This window comes from Pteropus alecto, unplaced genomic scaffold (genome assembly GCF_000325575.1).
Source record: "Pteropus alecto unplaced genomic scaffold, ASM32557v1 scaffold88, whole genome shotgun sequence".
Taxonomy (NCBI): domain Eukaryota; kingdom Metazoa; phylum Chordata; class Mammalia; order Chiroptera; family Pteropodidae; genus Pteropus; species Pteropus alecto.
In genome coordinates, this window is record NW_006494611.1 from 8,196,557 (window position 1) to 8,222,039 (window position 25,483).

The 25,483-nt window shown below is 39.3% G+C and overlaps 1 protein-coding gene across 6 annotated transcripts in view; it reads left to right on the forward strand.

The window, feature by feature from the left end:
• The first annotated feature begins 5,476 nt into the window (after positions 1 to 5,476).
• FBXW4 (F-box and WD repeat domain containing 4) overlaps positions 5,477 to 25,483 on the forward strand; it is a 76,079-nt gene continuing 56,072 nt past the window's right edge. The window contains exons 1-4 of one of the 6 annotated variants that reach the window (XM_025042285.1): positions 5,477 to 6,442; positions 19,443 to 19,538; positions 21,885 to 22,070; positions 22,523 to 22,655. In XM_025042285.1, the coding sequence (XP_024898053.1) occupies positions 5,751 to 6,442; positions 19,443 to 19,538; positions 21,885 to 22,070; positions 22,523 to 22,655 (1,107 nt within the window). In that variant the 5' untranslated portion in view covers positions 5,477 to 5,750. The remainder of the gene's footprint in view (positions 6,443 to 19,442; positions 19,539 to 21,884; positions 22,071 to 22,522; positions 22,656 to 25,483) is intronic. The other 5 variants (XM_025042284.1, XM_025042286.1, XM_025042287.1 and 2 more) reach the window with 5 other exon arrangements.

The window sequence follows — 25,483 nt, forward strand, 5'->3', positions numbered from 1 at the left end:
CTCTTACTTGCTCTTCTATCCAATTATAGATATATGGTCCTTAAATTTTATATACATGTGTATATTTACATTATGTATGTATATTTAAGTACACATATATACATTTATATAAAAATTGGTGCTTGGAAATGTCTGTTTCATCAGAGTTGTAAAGTCAAGATAGTATCTTGGAATGGTATCTGACCCTTTGGAAAAAGAATTTTTCTAGTACTGTTGTTAACTTGGATAAATAAAAATCTTAGTGGTTTGTTTTTTGTTGGAGATAACTTTTGGGACATTATTTTTACTTTTTTTCTTTTGCATTTGGGAGACAGGATAGGGTTTCATAATATCATGAGTATCCAGAATTCAAGAAACACACTGCCTTCATGTGTATCACAACTTTTGCAAAAATTTTCTATAAAAGTCACAAAAAGCTAAAATGGACTTTAAAAATAACTTTATTTTAGATTTACAGATTTAGATTTACAGAAAAATTGTGAAGCTAGTATAGAGTTCCTGCATATTCTTATTACCAACATCTTACATTAGTATTGTTCATCTGTAACGATTAATGGACCGATCAGATTTCCTTAGTTTTTACCTAATGTTCTTTCTCTTTTCTGTTTTAGGAAAATTACATTACATTAAATTGTCATATCTCCTTTGGTTCCTCTTGGCTCAGATGATTTCTCAGACTTTCTTTGATTTTGACATTTTTGAGGAATACCGATCAGATAATTTTGTAGAATGTCCCTCATCTGGGATTTGTGTAATGTTTTTCTCATTATTAGACTGGGATTATGAGTTTTGAGGAAGAAGACCACAGAAGTAAAGTACCATTTTCATAACATTATAGGAAGGGTACCTACTATCAACACGACTTATCATTATAACTGTTGAACCTGATCTCCCGGCTGACATAGTGTTCGTCAGCCTTCTCCACTGTAAAGTTATTCTTTTCCCCCCTCTTTCCAGGTTGTACTCTTTGGAAGGAAGTCACTACATGCAGCCCTCTTAGGAGTGTGTGTGTGTGGTGGGGGTGTGGGGCGAGGAGTTCTGTTCTACTTTCTTGAAGGTGAAGTATAACATAAATTACTTGGAATACTTCTGCATGGGAGATTTGTAAAATAAACTTTTAAAATATTATGAATTAGATTGTTTTGTTTAGGTATAAATACCTCTTAGGTTAGTTTTCTTTTTTAAAAAACTGATTATCTGTGTAATACATTCTCATTGCAGAAAACTTAGAAAATGCAGAAAAGTGTAAAGCAACAGCAAAAAGAACTACCCATAATTCCACCTCTCATGAACATCCATTTCTAGCATTTTGTCATGTTTCCTTCTAGTCTTTTCTGTATAAAGTAACTATTTTTAAACAATACTTGAAATTTTTTCATATAAAATAGAAATATTTTATCTTTGAATATAACAAAGACAGTGGATTCATAGAAAAACAGAGCAGATCTTGGTGATGTTTCTAACATGATTTTAGAATATAAACTACCAACCTAATAGATAATTTCTGAAAACAACACTTTGGATTCTACTCTTCCATTAGGAGGCACGTAAATGCTTATAGACACAGAATTCATGTTAGGCTTCTTATTTCTTCTTTCTTATACTCTAATCTGTTTCTTTGTTTTATCACTAAATGTTTTACACTTTAAATGGAATAGAGTTTGAAGAAATTGAGGTGCCTAGTTAAAAAAATCTGGCAATAATCTAGCTTTAAATCTTCAAGTTTCTTGTTGCATGGTGTGTTTGGACACATGAAAACTCTATCTTTTTTTTTTGAGAGACTTTACTGAATTTGTAAAGGTGATACATGTGTCTTATAAAAAATTATGCAAAACAAAAAAGTACAAAGTAAAATCCAAAAATTCTAATACCTAGAGATAACTGTTATTAACATCATTCTATAAAATCTCCCTTTGCATATACACAGGTAGAGACAAATTTACAAAAAAGGCTCATATAATACACACCATACCTTCATTGTTACTTAAATTTAATGGAAGAAAATGATGCTGAAGCAAAATGAAATTACTAAACTTCAGTTAAATATTTTTACAAGATATATTAGTTTCTACAACTCCATTAAAAGTTTTGCAAAAACATTATGAAAAGCATTGAGAGGCTGTATAGTCTATCTAGTTAACTTATAAAAAGTAATCGAGACAAGAAGAGGAGCAATGTTAATTGCTTAGAAGCAGCTTTTATTTAGATACCCAGAATTGCATGATAGTCAGAGGTAAAATATAGTATTATTAGTTGTGTCTTTATTAGTTGTAAGGGATCTTGGAAGACCCTGAATTCAATGCTTTAATTCCATTTTCTGTTGTGTATGGCAGAGGCATGGTTCAGAGTATAAGCTCTGGGGTTAGACTGAATTTGATACCTGCTCTGTCACTTAGGAACCATGTGACCATAGGCCTCAGTTTCATCTTTTGCAAAAAACAGGTGAATAGCATCTTCCTCATGTGGTTGTTGTTAGCCATAAGTGAGAAAATACATGGAAAGCTCTTACAATAGTGCCTGATATGTAGTAAGTGCTCAATAAATATAAGCTATTATTATCATAGAGGATTAATGGTAAGCATCTGAGCCAATGTACGACATTGAAAATTATCAGTCACAGAATAATCTCTTTCTTTCTCATTCATCTCAGAATAATTCCTCTGTTAAACCTGCCTGCTTTTAAAGTTAAAGGCTGGGTCCTTGAGGCTTTAATCAATGGAGATGTGGACACTGGAGTACTGGATATGGGAACAGCTGTCTGAGATTGTCACCTATGTTTATAAGAATGGACAGAACACACAAATCTAGCTTTTTTTAATAATCCTAAACATATATTATATACTACTATAACAGCAATAATTACTACTCTGCATGTCACTTACATAGACATACACAAAGAACTTTGTACTTAAAAATTTTCTTAAAAAATAAATATTAGTGTTTCTAAATACCCAGTACGAAATTCATATTGAGTCTTAAGTTTTATTATATCATGAACTACATGTTTTTGGCATTCTAAGTTTAAAGTAGTCCAATGTTTTTAGTTTACTTATTAATATGCAAATTAAAAATTTTAAGAAAAATGTTTAGAAAAACAAAGGTAAATTTTATCCCCCTATATTATTTCATTATGATTGATTCCTGAATTTGAACCTCAAGAGAGTTGATGATTTTTCTTAAAGATGTTCTGAAGTCCACTCTATCTTCCTTCTATATTTATTTTGATAGTAAAATGCTATTCAGGTTCTCCATGAAGATATGCATTTTCCTTACTTACAAACCCATCTTTTCAGCTACAGTTGATTTTTTAAAACCTCTGTCCCCAAAAAGAATTTTAAAAGTGCTTTTTTTGTGACACAGTTTTTTTCACGTTTAGTTTAAACCCCAGACTGGAATTTTTTTTTTTTTTTTTGAGGGGAATAAAGGATTGATGAAAAATTCTAGCTACTTCTTTGAGCTGAGACTAAACTGCAGGTTTAAAAAAAAATGCTCAGGAATTTAGGCACACATACCACCACCAAATAATAGAATATATGCCAATTTTCCATGTTGGCTTTGCCTTTCTGCATAGTGAGTACTTTGGCCTTTTTGGGAAATCATTAAATCATAAATTTTACCTTAAACAGTTCACTTGATCGCTAGTTTGGGTGTGAAAGAGGATGATTTGATGTTTTTAAATGATGGCTTAATTTCTCCATCAATGAAGGCAACATGGGGTAAAGAGTAAGTTGCACTTGTGTGACTGTGGATTTTAATACTGATTTGATTTATATTGGGTTAATTACATTTTTTTCTGTGTCTTTAAATCCTCCACTAAAAACATGGTATAGTGTAGATTAACTACTGAGCTTTACTCTGTTAAAAAACACATGGTTAAAAAGTCAAATGTTTAAAAAATAGTATAAGAAATTACAAATGTGTCTAACACAAATCTGAACACAAAATGTAGGAATCATATGCTGTATTCATCTCTGTCTTCCTTCTAGACTAACAGTACACAAATGTAGCAAAATCAATAAATGTTGAGTTGATGATGACATTACCTCACTTTGTAGAGTTCCTACCTCAATAGCCTTCTAATAGTATAAGTAAATTACAATGATCTCAAAGAGATGGTCTAAATTCTTTAGGTGTACTGAAATGTCGTATCAAATATTGCTTTTAACGACTAAACCACTGGCTAGAGTTTAGAAATTTTTTTCTACACAATGCTTTTTTTTTTTTTGTAAGGGTATTTTTTTGTAACAGGATTTGACCTGTAACTATTATTGAGAATTTTCTTAACAGAGTTCAAAGCATTTTACAGGGATCATCTCATTTATCCCTCGAAAGTAAGGCAGGGGCATTATCTCCCCTACAGACTGAGAACACTAAAAGGCCAAGATAGGTGGGTTTTTTTGTTGTTGTTTTGCTAAGATCAAAAAGTAATTCTAGGGCAAAGCCAGATTCCGGTCTGACCTTGTTACATGATGCTTCTGCAGCACCATAATGCAATGTAGTTGCGTCCCTAGGTCTCTCCTTGGCTATGCAAAGTGTTGAATAATTTCCAGAGTGATTTATTCATTCTTGCTACCTGAAAATGGTAGCAAGATGTAATCTTAAGATGTAAATACAAAATAAAACCCTCAAATCCTTCCTATCAGAATTTGGGGTAGAGTGTACAGACAGGGATAGGCATCTTCCTCAGCTCCAAATCTTACTGCCTAGCCTAGTGTTGTCCAATAGAAAAATTATGCGGGCTACAAATGCAAGTCACATGTATAACTTAAAAATTTCTTGTAGTTACATTACAATATATTTTATTTAGTCCACTGTATCAAAAATCTTATCACTTCAACATGTAATTAATATAAAATTAATGAATAGTTTACATTCTTTTTCTTGTATGTCTTCAAAATCTGGTGTATTTCACACCAGATTTTGAAGACGGCACACCTCAATTCAGACTAGCCACATTTCAAATGCCCAATAGCCACGCGTGACTAGAGGGGACTGTGCTGGACAGCATTTTTAGGCTTCAGTAGGTTTTTCTTAGCTCTCCCTTCAGATTGGCGCCTTTGTGAAAGGTATAGGTGGTAAGGGGAAAGGCTCCTGGGTGACCTTGGTGAATTCACTTGCATTTAAGTGGTGACTAATAAGAAGCCCTAGCTTTGCCATTTACTGATACATGGCTGGGGAGTTATGGATTCAGGACGTAGAGGACTGCAAACCTCCCTAAATGTCTAAAATACCAGCTCACTGCCAGGGCCGTGGTTCACACTCTGTGTGAGAAATCAGGCTAAGGAATCTGTCAGCTTCTAGGGCTGCAGTTCGTGGGACCCTGGTATGTGGCCTGTGGAAAGGAGGCATCTCCAGAGGAAGGGGAGGGCTCCTAGGGAGGGAAGGCCACCCAAGTGGGTGCTTCTTGAGGGCAGGGGCTCCACCTAGCAGCTTCTTGAAAGCGGAAGCTCTCCTTGCGGCCTTCCGCCGGGCTCTTAGCGGGCCTCACATGCTAGATGAATGAATGCATGCGCTTGCACCAAACGTTCCGGGCGGCCCAGGGGATTGGGGAGGGAGGTCCGCTCTCCCGGCCCGCACCCCGAAGTTGCTCCGTGGCCGCGGGTGTGAGGGGCGGGCCCAGGCCTCGGCCCGCGCCGCCCCATGTGACCCGGTCCGACATGGTGTAGCCTCCTCCCGAGGCGGCTGCGGCGGCGGCGGCGGCGGCGGCATCTCGGGCTCGGCTCTGCGTCGGGCCGGCCCCGCGGCCGCTCATGGGTAGCCAGGGCCGCTTGGGGCCCCCCGGGAAGGACGGACCCGGCGAGGGCGATAGCGGGGAGGCGAGGAAACTGCAGGAGGGGAGGGTCGCGAGGGGGAAGCGAAGGAAGGGGAAGGGGAAGGGAAAAGCAGGAGCGGGGCAAGGCGGAAGAGGAAGCGGGGCGGAGGGGAAGCCGGAGCCGCGAAAGGCGAAGGAGGCAGCGGGGCTGGGAGCCGAGGCGCGGGAGGAAGGAGAGGGAGGCGGAAGCGTGGAGGAAGGGGCTAGAAGGATCGTAAGGGGAGATGAAGGGGGAGCAGAGGCGGGGAAGGAGGCCAAAGGAAGAGACTATAGGAAGGAGGAATGGAGGGTCAGGACTGGGCGGCGGGAGAACGCAAGGCCAGGGAGAGCACAGGGACGAGGGCGTCAGGCTTGGGGCCGCATCGCAGCGGCAGGGGCAGCCATGGCGGCGGAAGCCGAGGAGGAGGCGGCGGCTGCGGAGCCTGCCGACCGCCGCGCTGCCGGTCCCGCGCTCTGGCGCCTGCCGGAGGAGCTGCTGCTGCTCATCTGTTCCTACCTGGACATGCGGGCCCTTGGCCGCCTGGCTCAGGTGTGCCGCTGGCTGCGGCGCTTCACCAGCTGCGACCTGCTCTGGCGCCGGATAGCCCGGGCCTCGCTCAACTCCGGCTTCACGCGGCTCGGCACCGACCTGTAAGCGCCCGCTAGCCCGCCCGCTCCCCGCCCCGGGCCTGCCCGCATCTCGGGAAAGGGCGGGGCGCCGCGGCCTGGTCAGCCTCGGGCCGTGTCGCACCCCGAATTCCGAGGCCCAAACCCGGCCTCCGCCGAGACCCCTCCCTTAGTACCCTTCTCCTCTCGGAGGCCCCCATTCCAGGAAGCCTCCCAAGAGCATCCCTCAGCCTGCACCCTCTCCGTTGGCGGCTCTTCACAATTAGCCATCCCTTAAGCACTCCCTTCAGCATTTAATTGTGTCTTTTCGCAGACCTTGACTCCCTGAATTTTTCAGCCCCAGATGAGCCCAGCTGGGCTGTGGCTTTGAAGGCCTCCTCTGGTCTAGCTCTAGGACCCATGTCCACTGTGTGGTCTATCAGAATGTTTTGGGGACATTGACCTTTTCACCCCCTTCTAAAGGTTGTAAGGCTTCAGGCCCTTGGTCTAAGTGTCAACTATAGCTTATGACTGTATAGAGGTAGAACGACACACAAAAAAAGGTGCCTGCTTAATGGCAGGGGCCTGAATTAGGTCTAGGCTATATACAAAGGCATTGTGTATTGCAATTTGGCCAGTTATTGGTAGGATCTGAGACCTGTGCATGAAAAGCTTTACTGGACCACTTAAAACTGTTAAAAAGAAGGGGAAAAATTATGGAATCAGGGGAGTAAAATCTTTCAGATTGCACCCAACTCCATCCAGCTTGGGTTAAAAAAAAAAGGTAGTTCTAATACAGTATAACAACATTAAAGAAAGTCATTTTAGAACACAAAAAGCTATAATGTCACCACTTCTAGACAACTGTTCATTTTTTAAAAATTACTTTTCAGTTGCACACTTCTTCCTCCTTAGTTGCTGTCTCACTGATCCTAACAGGAAAGGTACATAATAAATGTTTGTGGGCTGTACCATAACGAGGGTAAAAACATTCCTCTAATATTAAGCGTTTATGTTATGTCCAGCTTTTGCTATTACAGATAATAAAATGAATAATTAATGCATTTTGGTGACAGATTGAGATATAAGTCACATACCATATAATACATATGTCTTTTTGAATTAGTTAGGACGAATTCTCAAGATTGGCATTACTGGATAAAAGGTTATGGTTTATAAAGGTATTGTACCAAGTTACAGTGGCACCAGCAATGAATGACAATTTCATGTGAGAATTTTAAAAATCTGTGCTATTTTAGTGAGCATATGATGATATCTAAAAGTTTTGTTATTTGCATTTCTTTTACCATTGACCACGATAAATATTTTCCCATGTGTTTGTTTCACCTGTGAGATTGTCTGTTCCTAGTCTTTGCCCATTTATTATTGGGGTCTTGATGTTTTTCTTAAAATTTGGAATGCTTGTGGGTCATAAATATTTGCTCTAGTTTGTCATCTTTGATGCAAGTATTTTCCTCAGTTTTTTTTACTTTTTTTAGCCTCTAGAAGTTTTACACTTAGATATATCAGAATCTAAGTCTTTTGTGATTTATTTCCTTCTCAATCAGAAATTTCTAGTTTCTCCATAGACCTCCATAAATCTCCTTGAATATCTGGTGGTTTTCTTATAATTTAATTTTTAAAAATAAGAATTTCATCAGTATCATTTTTGTTTGTTCATGTAAGGCGTGAATTCAACTTAACTTTTCCTAAACTGCTACCCAGTTATCACTATACCTTTTGTTAAACAGTTCTTTCCTTTTGTTTTAGAAAACTTACTTTGCCAAATATTGTTTACATATGTGTGCATATATACATATATGTGCACATATATGTATATATATAGCATTTATAGCTGAACTCTCCATTTTGTTCCACTGATATATTTTTACATTTCCATACTATTTTAAATATTGTTGCTTTTTATAGTCTGTATAATTGGTTAGGGTTAGATATCCTTGTATGTGTGTGATATCTGTACTTCTGCTCAAGCCTCTAAGCAAAAAAAAAAAATTCTGTGCCTTTTCAAAGATTCTGTGGTTTTCACTATAAAGTTCCCCCATATCTGTTGTTATACTTATTCTTAAGTATTCCTAAATATGTTATGCCTTATGTTTTTATTATTAATGTAATCTTTTTCAGTATTTTTTCCAGCTGAGTATTATTAACGATGTACAAGATTACAATAATTGTTTGTAAATGTTGAACCTGATCATTTTGTTGAACTTTTATTAATTTCTGGTGTGATTTTATCGTCTATGATAATGATTCTTTTGGATTTTGGGGGCAGATAGTCTTGTTACCTTCACTTATTATAAGAAAAACTCTGTTTCAGAGAACAAATCAGTTGACCTATAAGAGAAAGTGGCTAAAATTACGCAAACGCAAGCCAGCTAAGGTCAAGTTTGGCTTTCTCTTCTTAAAGAAATTAAATGAACGAATGAAAGAATCAATGTTTATTTTTTTTTCCTTTTCGAGTGCTCTAAAAGAGAAATAACAAGAATGAGTGTGTGTTCTATAAGCAAAAATAACAATGAAATAAAAATGAGTTTATAGTATAAAATGCTTAGAGACGCAAAGTGATATGACTTTATTTATTAGCCATGTGTGTTTTGATTTCTTGCCTGTGTTCTAGGATGAGGTATCTCCAACCTTAGCAAAGTTGTTTTATCATAGCACTTGATAAAGAGCAGAGTCACTACTCATGTTTTCTGAGTTAAGGGGAGAAGTTATGCGTGTTAGAGCAGGTGGAGAGAGTGTTTACCAGAGTGGTCTGTTTCTGGACAGCTGCAGAGACGTGATAAGCCACCAAGAGAGGTGGTTGTCATCCGTAGAGGGAGACAGCATGTACCCTAGTCCTCTTAGGGCATCAGGGCACCAGGGCCCAAAGTTCAGTGAGTATGGCAACTTGGATAGTGGCAGGGTTGTAGTTCATGCTTTGGGTTAATTAACTGCGGACTGGACAGTGGGATAAGTTTTTGTAAGTATGACACAAAACTTCATTTTATCAAAAGCCACACAACCTCACTGCACCAGTTTTATCATCTGTAAAGAATGAGAATAACATACCTAGTAAAATGAGGCTTAAATGTGGTAACGTGTAAGTGCTAGCACAGTGTTCAACACATAGTAGGCACTCAATAAATTGTTGTAAAATGAAACTTTTTAATTGTTTGGCTTCTCTTCTAGTCAGTCTGTATATAACAATAGTGGAGATGGTTTGACTTGGATATGGTGCCTAATGACAAGAGGTAGGAGAAAACACATACACTGCTTAGTTTTTCTCACCTGTCCTGATTGTTTTTGGAAACATGACAGCAGAACCTGTAGGCTTAGGGTCTGCACTGCCTGCCTAAGAGCCTCTTGATTCTCAGAAACACAAACTGCTAAGGTTTACTGACCTTCCGGCCCAGGGCAAGTCCCATTCAGTTTGGCTGTTCCTAACTGATCATAGCTTTGTTGAGTAAGATGAACTGCTTTGGTTCCTTGTGATTTCTTAATGGTCTTATACTTTTGCTTGAAGGCATTTTGGTCACTTTAAAACCACAAACAAATAATTTGCTTCCCTTTAGGACTCTTGCCCAAACAGTGAACACTGGTAGGTATCATGAGGTTTTTTTTTTTTTTTTAAAGTGGACACAAAGACAGTTTGAGTCAGTCATCTGGTTTAAAATCGGTTTTGCTTGAAAGTTTTATGAAGCCTGGGGAATAGAAATATCTTTAATATAAAAATTAAGAAAATGTTTCATATGGCATCTTTTTAAGTTTTCCCTAAAGAGTAGGGGGAAAACTAACCTAGTTCAGTCTTCGAGAACAAAATAGTGAAATTTAACTCCGTCAGTTTATAACATAGGCTAATAGTTAGACAATATGACAGATAGTTAGACAATATGCAGATAGTTAGACAATATGACAGGTGGAAGAGCAAAGGCGCTATCTGCAAATTCTGATACTGAAAATTAACAAGTGCACAGAATGAAAAGAAAAAAGTATATTCATGTATGTAAATCTGTTTTTAAAAAATACTTCTTCCAGTCTTATGTAAAAAAAGCTTACTTAATTTTTTACCTTCCAAATTAAGTCCTACATGTTCTCAAACTTGAATTTTATTTTAAATATCCTTCGAGCAATACCTGGGTGCTCTCTTGCATTTGCCTGTGATAGATTTGCCTAAAACTAACAATAGGTGTTTAGGGTGTAAGGCTCTGAGGTGTTTGCCCTGGCATGTACATTCATTCCTCAGACAGGGTCTTATAAGCTTGGAGCTCTTTGAGGCTGGGGGATTGGGGTATCTATTTCAGTGATGATTAACGTCCAGAGTGGTGAGATGGACACAGATAAGCAGAGTGTGTTTGTTTGTTTTAAAATGATCGCGCCTAAGAGCATTTTTTTGGGGGCCTAGAAAGCATAAAGTTTCCTTTCCTGACTCTGAACAGAGAAGGCATTACTAACTGGTTAAATTTAAGGCCTAATCAGTGATTTTCAGAAAACAATTAGCAACTTAAAGTAGCTTCGGCTTTCTCCTTCACCTTTCTGCCTTACCTAGGGAGGAGAGTGGCTTAGTTGTTCTCCAGTTCTCCATATATGGATGTTATCTTCAGCCATTTTGGAAAGGCTTCATTTTTAATGGTTTTGTGAGTTAATAAAAGTTGAGTACGGTTTACAGGCTTAAAATAAATGAAACAGTACACCTGTGGAAGCAAGAAATAGTCTAGGGCAGTCAGTACCTCCAAATGCAAACTGAAAAAATGGAAGAGGACTTTTTCTCCAAGACTGTGAGAATATAGAAACTACTTATGTCCTTTCTGGTCTTATAAAACTTGAATAGTAGGGGATGAATTTCCTAGCTTTCAAGGCAGAAACACAGAGAAACCCAAAGTCCTCACAATCTGCAAGATGAGCAATTTACTTTGGAATGAGATCTCTGAAAATATTTCAGAATTCCATACTTTCAATTTTTGAGTCTAAGACATTTACCTGAGGTAAAAATTGTACTTGAACTGCTGAAATCAAACTGACAGGTTACTGAGGAAGCATACAGATTTTTTAAAAAACAATTTTTGAGTGTTTGACATGGTAAAGAATTACCTTTGTGTGACAACTTATCCTTAACTCTGGGCGGACTCTGGCATTGGATTAGTTTCTGGTCCTGACTCATAACCATGGAACAGGGAGAAGTTAAGGTACACTCGTCTTGAGGCTAGGCTCCAATAAATTTTGAAAATTAAAGATGAGATCAACTGTTTGAAAAAATGAGGAGAAAGTTGAGTTTTGAATTTTTAGTGAAAATTGGCATAACCCCCCACCCCAGCCATGATCTATAGAAACAGATTTTTGCTAAGCTCTAGAATTTATTTCAGGTGTGTCAGGTATCAATTGAGGTTGAGAATCTAAAGATTTGGTTTATTCTTGAGGAAAGTCCTTTTTATTCAGCAGTCTCGGTGAGGTTTGCACAAGATTCAAACGGAACTCCAGTTGTAAGAATCTGTTTATGAGTCCTGAATAAAATAAATGCTTGAACTGTATCTAAAACTGAGTATGAGACTGTCGAGGGAAAGAATTGATATATTCTTGGAGGTTTGGCTGCCTTGTCTCAACTTTGAGTCAGTCATTTCCTCATTATATTCAAACTGTCCACATTGCCCTCCCTGGAAGTCTGGGCCACCCAATGGGCCCCCGTGCCTGCCCCTCTTTAGCCCACAATTAATTGCCAGTACATTCTTTCTTTTTCTCCTTCTTTTTGGTATTTGACATGAGCTCAAATTGCTGAGAAAGGTGACAACTGTGAAATGAAGACAGGGCTTGGAGACACCTTAAAAAATACATGCAAAGGCCACTAAATGACAAGAGCAGACTGCCAGGCTCTTTCAAAACATCACCACGTCTGTTGACTTTCCATTCCTTGTCCGTAGCACAAAATTGGAGGTCAAGGAATCATAGAAGTTAGAGATGGAAAAGACATTTGGGGTCAGCCAGTTCATCCCTCCGCCTTCTCCTGCCCCTGATTCCAAATCATTCCGTACATTATGTTTTCTCCCCCAGCTCCTGTACAGTTTTCACGGTCTTCACTCAACCCTGGCTGTCACCTTTGGGGAATGATGCTGGAGGCTCTGTCCAGTTTCTCCTTGGCAGAGAGAGATATTGCCTCTGCTCCCAGTTGACATTCGTGAACTTTGTTGGTGGTCTCAGCTGAGAGGCTTGAAGGCTAACTGAAAGTCTCTCTCCTGCCTGGTGATGGGGCTTTTCTAGACAGAACTGACGTACACTTAGAGTTTGATGATTTGGGGGGAAGGGGAAAGGTAGGGTAGTGTATCCATTGCTGAATTTGTTCCTAGACTTTTGTTTTTCAAGACGATGTGAAAGGAGATTTGTGAGTTGGGGAGGTGGACAGAGATAAGAAAATTACACTGAATAGAAGTTTGATTAAGAATCTACCTTGCAAATTGGTGGATTAAACAAAGTATACTAGTCCTGTGAAGTAGTAGAGGATTGTTTTAAAAAATACGTGTTAGGGAAGAAATAGAGTGGTGACTTACTGTACAGAAGTTTCAGTTTAGAGTCAGGTTGAGAACAGATGGATTGGAGGCAAGTATTTTGGACTAGGAGACACTGTTGCCTTTGGAGTTTCCCCTTGTTTTAAGTCATGAAAGAGAAGTCCTACGTTCATTCTCAGGCTGCATGATTTGGCGGGGGAATGGTCATTTTTAGAGACAGTTTTGGAAGGTTACCTCCAGCCCTCTCTTGTTCTAGCAGCTGTTGGGAGCAGTCCGAAGAGGGTATTATATTTCTTCTGGTAACTCTGCCAAGAATGAGAGGAAATCCACAATCTGTGGGCTTTTAGGGGGGATGGGGATGGAGTGGCAGATGATAGGACAGGGAAATTAAATTGCTTTATAGTAAATATGTTGAGATACTTTTCCTGGAAAGCTGTTTTACTGAAAGGAACGATATTTCCCCTGCTGAAGCTCTGTGATGGGTTCTTTCTTTGTAGAGAAAGGGAAATAGTCTTCTTCTAGTACTTTTTTTTTTCTTCCCTGTAGCTCCAGCTGTGACCTCCTATGTTTCTTTGGATTCTCCTTTAGAAAGTCCATATCAAAAAATTGAGTCAAAATTCAGATACGGGTGGTGTGTGTGCTTAAGAGAGGCCTTCCTGTGGGAGCGAGTCACTAAAGGAGAACTTCTCATTCATCGCTTATCATGGCTGCAGTTTGACTTTATCATAATGGCCTAGGAACTGGTGATGTGAAAACTTTCTGGGTGGCATCTGGTTCATGTTCTCTCCATCCCTTCATCCAGGCTGGAAGGGTACCAGGGATTTTGAAGCATGGTCACTTGGACTGAGAACCTATTTTGGTGATTAATATGGAACACAGTTGCAAGATTAAAAACAGTAAGAAACAACCCTGAGAAGCAGAGTAGTGAAATTATTCCTCACATTTCAGATGGAAAGCCCAGGAAGAGTCATTTTGAAGGCGTAAGAACAAAGTCCACTTCTGAGTCTGCTATTGCCCAATTCATGACTCACTTAGAGGATGGCCTATTCACTAAAAATATTAGCATCTTTCTTTCTGTTGGTTATTCTCAGAAAGTGCTAGATCAGCCTTTCTGAAGTTGTATTGTGGGATTCTTAAAAAACTGATTTTGTGACCAGATAAGTGTGGGAAATGCTGTGCTCCACATCCCTTCTCTTGGGGATTCACAATGCCCATTGATAAATTAAAGGCACTGAGATGTCCTGTGATAGAACTGTTTAATTTTGTTTCATCCAGCAATGTCCAAAATGTTTTGGTCATAAAATCCTTTTTTTCACTGCTTAATTTCTTAACATCTTACAGAACATGCACACTGGTCAAGGGCCCTGCAAATACAGAACTTGACCAATAGCAGGAGGAAATGAACGTGAATATAAACATGACCATAAATCCTAAGCTCACATAAAGAATCAGAGTTATGCCCAGTGCTTCTGAAACTGCTTTGGACAGCTTTGACATGTGGGTGTCACACTAAGATACTTTATCTGCTCGGATTCCTTCCTGAAGCCTCTCTAACATAGGAATTTGGAGGCCTTGGTTGAATTCCTGAAGATGTGGTGTATTATACATTTTTAGGAAGGGCTTTTGGAGCTTAGAGGTAGTGTGTCCAGGCTCCTGAAAATCTATATATACTGTTGAAAGTGTGACTTGCCAAAGGAAGAACTATACTTTTGAGAAATTGTTTAATCGGTAGTTATCAAACTACCTATTATGCCAGGACCATGGTTCTCAGTTTTTGCATCTAAGATATACTTTGTGTGATGTTAGAAATTTTTGATAGTACATCAAAGATTAAAAGGTGAATGCCTTTTTTTTTTTTTTTTTAAAGCAGGTTTCAGAAAGTTGAAAAACCTGTATATTTACTTGTTCACTATCTGGCATATTACTGTTGGAGTAGAACTATTACTACCCTGACCTTGTTCTCTTATATGCTTTGAGGTGTAAGGTCCATGTCTATTTCTCTGAACATGCAATCTTCCTCTTAATTACAGCAATTTGTGTCATGAGCCACATTGTGTTTCAGTGGTGTGTCTAGCATAGAGCTTCACAAAAGTGTGAATCTTCAGTTGAATAAAAATAAATTCCATAAATTGTTTAAAATTTGATGGCACACTTATTCAGAGTTCCTGGTATACCACTATTCATAGCATGCTGGTTTAGATCTACTTTTAGAAGTACTAAGAGGTTTAAGACTTGATCCTGTGGAATTTATGACTGTCAGACTAACGAGACATATAGTCTGTGAAAAGCTAACAAGCTTAGGTTTATGATAGGTTCAGTCTAAGGGTTCACATGAGAAGTAGAGGAATGTTAGGAGGATTCAGGGAAATAGAGGCTTAACCTGGATCTTGAAGAATGAGTGAATTTGACTAGTACCAGAAGAGGGAAAGAAGCATTTGTCAAGGACGGAGGTAAGCTGGTGCTGGCAATATAGGAGAGGGTATAGGTATAAGAATGAATGTAGAAGAGATGGACTTGGCTGGAGGTTAGCTGCATAGTGTGGAGCCATGGAGGTGAGACTGAATGAGTAGGGTGAATTGACATTTGGAGGCCTTTCAAGGGAGATCTGGGTCTGTTCCATGCTCTCCCTGTGCATGGTCTTGTTCTCGTGCTGCCATGTTCCCTGCAGTCTTACTTTACCCTTCATGTTGGGGCTAGTCCTTGTTCCCTGGCCAGAAGGGTAAGCAATTTAACACCATATAATGATTTTTCATTGATTTTTTTTTTAACCTTAATTGTAGACCATTGCTGCTGAGGCCATTGGAGGGTTTAGTCTTATCACCTAGTATAAATAATTAGAAGTTTCTTGTCTTGGGCTGTTTAAATACTTGTACATTAAAGCCAAATTCTTAATTTTTGTAGAAAGGATGATAGTTATAGACAGTATGGAGGAAAATCTGCTTTCTGGAGAGCAAGAAGTTCAAAGAAATCAAGAGACAGTGTTAAGTTAAAATTCCAAGCCTCCAAGCATCATTTTGCATATCCCGTTCCCTCTCCCTAGCCTAGTTCCCCTTGAGATGGCCTTGTTCTATACTTGTGGATAGATACCCTCTTTTTCTTAATTTCCAAGTCAGCAGAAAGTTATGCTTATGGTAATCATGCCAGTCATGCAAGTAGGCAGCATTGGTGGCATAGAGGGGAATCAAACTTCAAGATGGGGCAGAGAGGGAAATTGATTTGTGATCCAGGAGTTTTCTGATCTTAGAGACCCATACAGGTTTAAACCTCTCTGATACGTTCACACAATGCATTTCTTTATCTCCTAGCCATTTTTCTTCAGACTAGGTTTATTTATTTGCTTTCGGTGTGAGGAGAGGTGAAATGAAAGATGACTATAGATAACTGCCTAGATTAATTTCTGTTCCCCTGGTCTCACTTTATTGCCAAGATTTTAAGGGGCTGTTAGCGTACTGTGGGTGCATGTTGTATTGTTTTTGTTTAAAATAGGTCATGTGCCCAGGAATGCAGTCAAACTATAATGGTGACTAAGTGCCGGAAAGCTGAGAGGGAGGGGGCCCAAGTGGAAAAATGAGCCTGAGGCAAAAGAAGGAGGGCTGGGAAAATGGAAGTTCCACCAGGCCCACAGGCCGAGTTAGAGATTCCTCTATGCATTAACAGTCATGTAAAAGGTTTATTTACAGGGCACCAGTCATTTTTGGAGGGAACACCCTCACTTTATACCAGTAACTGTTGGAGAAACAACCAACCAGAGAGCATTTTAAGGATGGGAACAAGCATCCTTATTGAATTCCCAGGGGCACTTGCTCCTGTCTTCTCTGGCACTTCTGCTGCCTTGATCTAGTGACCCCTTTTGACTGGACTGTGACAGGTCCCCACAGGGAAGGAGGGATACCTGTTTTCAGAGAAAGGGGATTATTTTATTCCTTTTGATTATTTGGTTACTGGAGCCAATAAGGATATAGATATGATTTAGCCACCAGCTAGGAAACCATCAGAGATAACTAAACAAACAAAAGGGATGAAAAAGCTGAGTTTTTAAGTTGCTTTTAATGAAGTACCACTTGGAATGGTTTTAAAAAGTTGAAATTTGATTTGAAGGCTAGGGCCAGTATTTTGATTATGGTGTTCATTGTGGGAGAAGACGCCTGCACCTGCTGTTTGGTAGCGGCTTCTAAAGTTCAACTTTGAAAATTTCTTGCTGCTGTGATCAGACCCTCAGGGCAGTGCTTTGACCCTTAATAAAGTGTCACCAAATGGCAGTTAAGTGACCAGGAATATGAGAGAAGTATTGTCCTTATCCCAATTCAGGAAACATGTTGATTCTTTCCCCCTTGTTTCCTTCCTGTTATGATCCAGAATATTCAATTTTTTGGTTTCACTTCTACCTGGGAACTTAGACCTAACTCAAGAGGAGAGGTTAACTACAAACAATCTCTTCTTTTATATCTGAATGAGATTTGCAGATAAGATTTGACAGAGTCTAATCCTTTTCATTAAGAGTTCAGTTTTTTTGGCCCATCCTGTTGACTATCTTTTACTGTCCTCAGTTCTCTATCTAGCTAGTATAGGTTGCTCGCTAACAATGTGAAACCAAAGACCATATTCATCCAATGGACAAATTCAGTAATATATTTTATCTTTAACAAGTATACACTCAAATCCTAATTATTCCGCTTCAAAGAGTGCTAAGTTTGACATTAGAAGAACAATTTCTAATAGTTAAATTGGTTAGAAGAAAAACATGATTTTTAGATTAGCTTTAGAGATGACACCAATAATGAATATTACATTACATATCTTTATATTTATGTGAAAATAGTTAGCCTTTTTGTAGTGATTTGTAACTTATGCTGTACTTTGTTTTAGTTGCCATCTTTAAAAGTGTGTGAAATACTATCCTCATTTTATAGATGAAGAAACTGACAATTAGAGAAGTTAGATAACTGGATTTGCATCCCAGTTTCCTAAGTCTACATTCTGTACTTTTTCTATAGCTTCATTTAATCTACTCTTTAGTTCAAGGTATATCGAAAGACCTCTCAATGATTATGTGATATAATAAGAAACATTGCTCACTTCCTAAAGTACCAGTTCTATTTACCTTTTCTGACCTGTTATTTATGGGGACAAAATTTTATGTAATGTCTCCTCACCTTTACCTTTATGAATTTGACTTTTAAAATTACCATTCCTTGCTATAGTCATTTCCAAAATAACTATTTTGCATTCCTCACATTTGTCATTTCTAGTAGCAATATATTACATTGCATTATACCATTCTCCCCCACGGACAGATATTTGGGCTATTTCCAGATTTTAGCTCTGATATATAGCGGCAACTATATTTTTTTAAAAATACATTTTCCTTTTGAATTATTTCTTTGTGATACAGTGCCCAAAGTGGGAATGCTGGGTCAGAAACTATCATTTAACAATTTTTCGCAACAGAATTCCTTTCTGAAAGGTTGTACCAGTGCGCTACTAGCAATATATAACCAAACCCAAACCTTTCTATCAAACCAAAGGTAGTGTCTGGTTTTTCACCTTAATAAATGTGAGGTGGTACTTTAATAATTGTTTCAATGTGCATGTCTATAAACCGTTATTGTTGGGGTATGTTTCTCCAGTGTTTTATCATGTGAACATTGTGTGATTGTTCTTATCTGCTGTTGGATATGGATGACAGGGTATTGGAGACAGGATAGTAATCCTGATAAATTTTTAGCAGTACCCTAAAACTTTTAAGTGTTAAAACTTGTACCTATGGTATTAATTGTTAATTTTCTCCACTCTGTTGCTTTCATTTAAATCTTTTTTCTTCTATGCAGTATTTAAAATTTCAATACTTTAAAATCATCTGGTTAAACAACTTTTAAGTTTACTCTTTCATTTTTGGGGAATTATACTGTGATATGAGATAGTAATCTAAATCATTTCTTGTTTTGTTCTATTGATTCCAGTTTTATCAACAGACTTTATGTTTAGGTTTGCAATCTATTTCAACTTAATTTTTTGTATGGTGTGAGGTAGGGGTCAGGGTTCATTTTTTTCCCTGTGGTTCCAGCACTCTTTGTCATCCTTTCTCCATTAGATCGCTTTGGCGTTACTATAGACACTTTAAAGCAGCAGTTCCCAACCTTTTGTCACCAGGGATCAGTGCTCCTATGAGAATCTAAAGCCTGATGATCTGAGGTGGAGCTTAGGCAGTCATGCTAGCCCTGGGAAGTGGCCGCAAATACAGACGAAGCTTCCCTGACTCGCCCGCAGCTTACCTCCTGCTGTGCGGCCCGGTTCCTAACAGGCCACAGATGGGCACTGGTCCATGGCTCTGGGGATTGGGGACCCCTGCTTTAAAGAACAGGCAGTTCTTGGATTTCTTGGTTTTCCTAGTAAGGAGAGAGCAGTGTTATTTCTTTCTTGTCTCCTAATCCCTTCACTTAATATTCAGATATATTCTGGATGTTCCTGAGCCCAGACTTGTAAACCCATGGAGTTTTCTCTGGTTGGCAGTGAGTTGAAGTGACTGGATTGTCTGTTCTGTCTGGACACAGGATGGCCAATGTATCAGTGAAAGAACGAGTGAAGGTGTCTCAGAACTGGAGATTGGGGCGCTGCCGAGAAGGGATTCTGCTAAAGTGGAGATGCAGGTAAGTAGCCACTTGACTTTTTAGGGGCCCAGGTGCTGTAGGCGTAAAAAATAAAAAATAAGGGATTATAAGATGACAGGGTCCTTGCAATCTGTGAGGTCAACCAAGGGTTACCTCGCCTCAAAAATAAAAATAAAATAAAAAAGGATTACAAAATATATATTATGATGAATTTGTATTTTCGAGATTATAAAAATAAATATTTATTGTAGAAATTCAAAAAATATAGAAAAGTTTAAAGAAGAAAATAAAACTCAACCTGTAATCCTACCACCGAGAGATACCTTCATTAATGTGCCTCATCAAAGAAATAAGTTAAGCCAATATTTTAACTTATCTTGTTTTACAATGATTTTTCTGTAAATCCTCTACTTTAGGGAGTTACACCTTTACTCATGGCTTCCTGTATCCCTTTCCTCTACTTTATTAAAAGGCAAAATAGAATCTAAAAGTTTAGGTATATCTGTTACAGGAGGCAGAGCTTAGAAAAAGTGCTAGGTAATTTAGATAATGGCTTCAGCATTGCTTAATGCCATTAATTTTATGCTTCATTGGTGCTAAATTATTTCATAGGTATTATTTGTTTCCCAACCTAAAAAGTACTCTTTGTTGATTGGTTGGAATAGATAGGGAATACCATGATTCCTCATTCCAGGTTGACCTGTACCTATGCTGGTAGATATAGGCAGCCTTCTTCATCTGTTGACACTTTCTCTCTTTCTGTAAAACCAGTTTCTGCTGGTTTTACTGACATTGGTTGCTATGTATTATGTAGTAGTGATGATGGTAAAGAAACTACAGTAGAGAAACATGGATCTTTATGGCAAAGGGCTTTTTCCTCTGCTTCTCACTTTTGCCTTTTAATACCGGAAAGTAAAGTTTATTTCTCTATCAAGGTTTTGTCCTTGGTGTCATTTTCAGCTGGTTTCAAGCAGTTTGGCAAATAAATATACAAAACGGTTACTAGGCTGCCCCAGGATTCTCCACTGTTCACCTGGCATGAACCTGGTTTCTTGTCTTAGGCAATGGCGGTTTACCAGATGACTCTAAACACATGCATTCCAAACCCCTCTGCTTGCTGTCCACTTGAGAGTGCCGCAAACTCATGCAAGGGGATGTTGAAGGGGTATGAGTGTAATGACTAAGAATGCAAGCTTCTATACACATGCTACACATGTTCCATATAATATATGCACACACTTGTAAAAACCTCATGAGCAGAAACTCAGTTACTACAAAGTCCAAGCTGCATTTAATGGCCCGTCAAGTCAATTTGCAGAACTTTTCCACATTCCCATGACGCTTGTATTAAAGAGTCTGGGGAAGAAACACAGCCCAGTTTGCTCAGACAGGCTTGGCAGTGAGAGATGGTGTCTCTGTAAATGGGGATGAATCAGCTGTCCCTATGCTTTGCTTGGGACCTGGTAGCTCCAGGACTCCTATGTAGAGTCGGACAGGCTGCTGGGATGTCTACTTTGGGAAACAGGCTCACTCTCCACAGAGAACCTGGTGTCTGGCAGTCTTCTTTTTTCTTAAGGCTCACTCCGTGCCATAAGACTGGTCTGTGGCTTCTAACCTTTCTTCCTCCTGCTAGATTGTAGAAGGAATCTTTAACTATTTATGGATTTTTAAAAATCAGTTGCCTATGGAGCTGACTATTTCTCTGTGGCCCCTGTACAGTAGTAGACTGCCCTGGGGCTGTTTTTCCATTGCCATGCTTACCCTCTAATACAGAAATGTAGAAATTCCCAGTGAGGATCTTGGTATTTAATCAGTACATTAGCATCCTTTACTAAATGGCTTTATTCCTTTCACTTGTAAATGGCCCCTTTGCTCTAGTAGGAAAAGAGGATGGGGCTTCTCTTTTTTCTCTCATACTCTAAATAATCTGTTGGGAAAGAGGCATATTTGGGAGCCTTGGAACCTTGAAACTTAGTGCTTATACTTCAAATCAGTAAGGAAACAGAATGAAAGAAAATGACTTTACTAGGATGGAAGATTTCTTTTTGCCTCTCCCCATCTCTCAATCATTGCATTTTCTAAGTTCTGCCTAACCAGGAACTCAAGTCTTAAACATTCTCCAATTAAAAGTGATATTCAATTGGTATTTTAATTATGACTCTCTTATATAGTCCACAGAAGATTAGGTCACCACTAAGCTCAATCACTCTAGTTTTCGGAGAGAAGCCTAAGGGTAGGTAATTTTGAAGGAGGGGAGTGAGGTATAGACTTAGCTTTGCTGATTATCCTTGCTAAGTTGGGGATTGGTCAGCCTCTCCAAAGATTGGAGTTGAGTTTTAATGCTGTATCTTGATGATCTTTAAATTTTGTTTTCCATCTCTGCAGTCAGATGCCCTGGATGCAGCTAGAGGGTGATTCTCTGTACATATCCCAGGCTAATTTCATCCTGGCCTATCAGTTCCGCCCAGATGGTGCCAGCTTGAACCGTCGACCCCTGGGAGTCTTTGCTGGGCATGATGAAGACGTTTGCCACTTTGTGCTGGCCAACTCGCATATTGTCAGTGCAGGAGGGTAAGTGCTGCAGGTTTCTCCATCTACTCTCTTCCTTAGGATTCTTCAGGGACCTTTTGCCTGCCTCTGACTTTTCTGTCTCAACTCTAAAGAGATGAGGAGGGAGACTAGAAGAAGGAGTAGTGGTTTTTTTCCATTTAAAGCAGAGAGATTTACCAAAGGCACTTAATAAAGTTAGCTGGAGAAGGAAAACAGGAAGAGCCTTTAATGAAAAGTGAAGCAGGTCTTGATACTCTCAAGGGGGAAATTTGTTTTGTCTGCCAGCTCTGTTCAGCCCCAAGTGTACTGAAGAAGTGGAGGTATCTAGAAGCTCAGAACCTTATTGGATTGAATTGCCCAAAGCTTAGCAATTTTGAATGTCATTGGAGACTTGGGCTGTTTCTGTAGACTTATTCTCTTCCTACAGAGAGAATATTTGGCTATTGGGGGTGGGCTTCTTGTTTCTCTCCTAGGGATGGGAAGATTGGTGTTCATAAGATTCATAGCACCTTCACTGTCAAGTACTCGGCTCATGAACAGGAGGTGAACTGTGTGGACTGCAAAGGGGGCATCATTGTGAGTGGCTCCAGGGACAGGACGGCCAAGGTGAGGTGGTCACCCCCTTACATACTGTTATTCCCCTCTGTCTATAGGGAGTGAGGTGGGAGAGGGTGGATAGGGCCTTGAGTTTCTGGATTGGCTGAGAACATTGGGTGGGGGCGGGGGGGAAACGATATAATAAAGGACTCACTTATGTGCCTCTGGCATGCAGCTTGCCATGCCAGGTTGTGTCCCTGCCAGCTGGCCTGGGAAAGGAGTGGACAGTGGCTGGGAAGCTTGCCACTCACTTGAAATGTGGCATGAACTCAAAAACAGAGGGCCTGGCCAGCTTTTCCTCCCTGAGCTGAGTTTCCTCAAGTTTGTGGGTTGAGTTCTAACCCCACTATTTTATTTTAAAATCTCCTTCATTTTGCTTGATCTCTGTTTAGGGAGGTTAATTTTTCACTACCTTGTTTATAAGCAATCAGGCTGATAATTAAAATGTGTTTTTATTGCTGCTCTGGAGAGTGATGTGGTCAATAAACAGTAGAAAGATGACAAGAGAAGGGTGTTATTTGTTGCGTCATTGCCAAATTGCCTGGTCTATAGTCAGACATCTGCCAAGACCTAACAGAATGAGGCTGATAAGTGGTGTGACCCCTGCTTTATGGACTCAGCTTATCCATGTCTGTGTCAAATAGGCTCTCACCTATGAGAGAAAAGAACTTTCTTCATCCCTATGTCCAGCAGCCCTAGGCAGGGTCCACACATGCCTGGTACTTTGGGGCTGCTGTGGGAAATTTGCCGACAATTCAGTTGATGGTGCAGGGGGCCCAATAGTATCTTTCTTGTCTGTTTCCCAGCATCTGGTGACTTTGTGGTGCTAACAGGAGCAAAATGCTTCTATCAGCAAACAAGTCTCTAAGACACTATAGGAGAGGACTCAGGAGAGGGAAGTTGCAGTCTTCACTCACTAACTTTTCTGACTCCGTGTACTCTCTGATGACTACTCCTTCATGGAAAGTGTTGCTAATTTTATATAAAAAGAAGAGATAAATATTTTCCTTTTTACTTATGGAAGTTTCTCCTCCTTTTGCTGTTTTCTTCCTTACTCTTTGTATTCTGTCAGAGATGTACGTGCCAGCACAGGGAGCCTGAGAAATCTAGAAAATCTTTTGAACCAACATGGAAACTGAATTTCCTGTCTCCAGCTTCCCATTCCCCATACTTACTTCATATTTCGGATTGGTCACTGTCTTTGTGCCATTCCTTGCAAAGAGACTGGCTGTTATTGCTCAAGGGTCAATTTGCGTAGAAACCTTTTGGCATTTGTGACCTAGATAGTCCCATCTCATTATGGCATCTTGTCGTGGCTTCAAGCTTCCCCTGGCACTTCTTTTTTAGTGATATCTCTTTCTTCTATCCTATTCTCTGTGCTCTGATACCTTGAGCAGTATAAAATTAAGCTGTATGACCATAGGTAACAATTCAGGGGTATGGACTGCATACAGTTGAAGAATGATAGCAATTTTATCTGGAATATTGGATTATTTTCATGTTTTTAGTACTGACTCAGCCCTATTTAGTGACTTAGTTCTTTAAAAAAGCATTGAAATAGGTACTATTTAATTCTAAAATTGTCACTGCAGTGTATTCTATTCCTTTTGAGGGTTTTTTAGGTCAGTGACAGAATTCTCCCTACTGTGTTCTGGAAAGATATTTGTTTTATTGGGGTGAAGGGAACTAAAACATTTTCTTTGTAAGACTTCTGGGTAAGGGATTGTTTAGAAAGCCCTCTTCCTTCCCTTCCCCCAACCCTAGTTTCAAACTTACTGTGGTTTAGTTTGGGTCGTCTCTCTGGGTTTTACCATCCTGAGGTGTGATAGGATGGTAGCTCATGTTCTTGGTGGGCCTGGGCTGCTACTGATTATCCCTTCATTTCAATCTTTTTCTCTATTCTTTCATTCATTCTGATGCATCTATACAAGGCACCAGTACTCTTCAAAGAGGAGGCACATATTGTCTCTCTCCTTAAGGGGAGCTAAGACATGTATGCACTGGCTATCAAGGTGATCGGAAGTGGCCAAAGACTAAAGTGTAAAGGGAAAGGGCCAGAAAGTTCGGCGGGTGGAGGGATCACATCTGGCTTGGATCGGGAGACTTTATAAAGAGGGAACATGTGAACTTGGTTTTTTTCCCCCTTCTTTTAGTTATTTTTCAATGCATAGATTTTGTTTGTTTTGTAATGATTTAGAATGAAATTAAGCACTGTGCTAAGCACTTCACATTTATTCATTTTCTCATTTTATCCTTTAGGGTGATTTTTTCTCACATAATTATGCTCATAACATATTTTAGATACCCAGTATACCCAACTCTATCTACTTTATTTTACAAGAGTTTCCATTATTCTTACATATTATTTGTGAGTGTCATTTTTAAGGGCTTCGCAATGGACTTACCATAATTTAGTCACTATTTTTCCTATTGGTGGGTGTTTGTTCCTAGTTTTTTTCCTATATACTTAAGAACCACCATTATTGATGCCTAATACCTACCAAGTTCTATGCTACTATGCAGAGTACTTTATACATATCTTCACTTTTCCATACTGCAACTCCCCAAAATAGATATTATTTCCCATTTTACGCATGAGGAAACCGAGGCTAAGAAGTTTTGAAACATCTATAAGATCAGAGATAATAAGTAACAACTAGGGTTCAACCCAGATTTGTCAGATTCCAAAGCCCATGCGCGCTCTTACTGCTACTGCAGGCTGCCGGGAATATTTTTATCGTTTAGGTTTTTCTTCATTCTAGGATAATTTTCTTAGGATAGAGCCTCAGCAATAGAATTACCAAGTCAAAGGCTTTGGTTATTTTAATGTGTTTTTT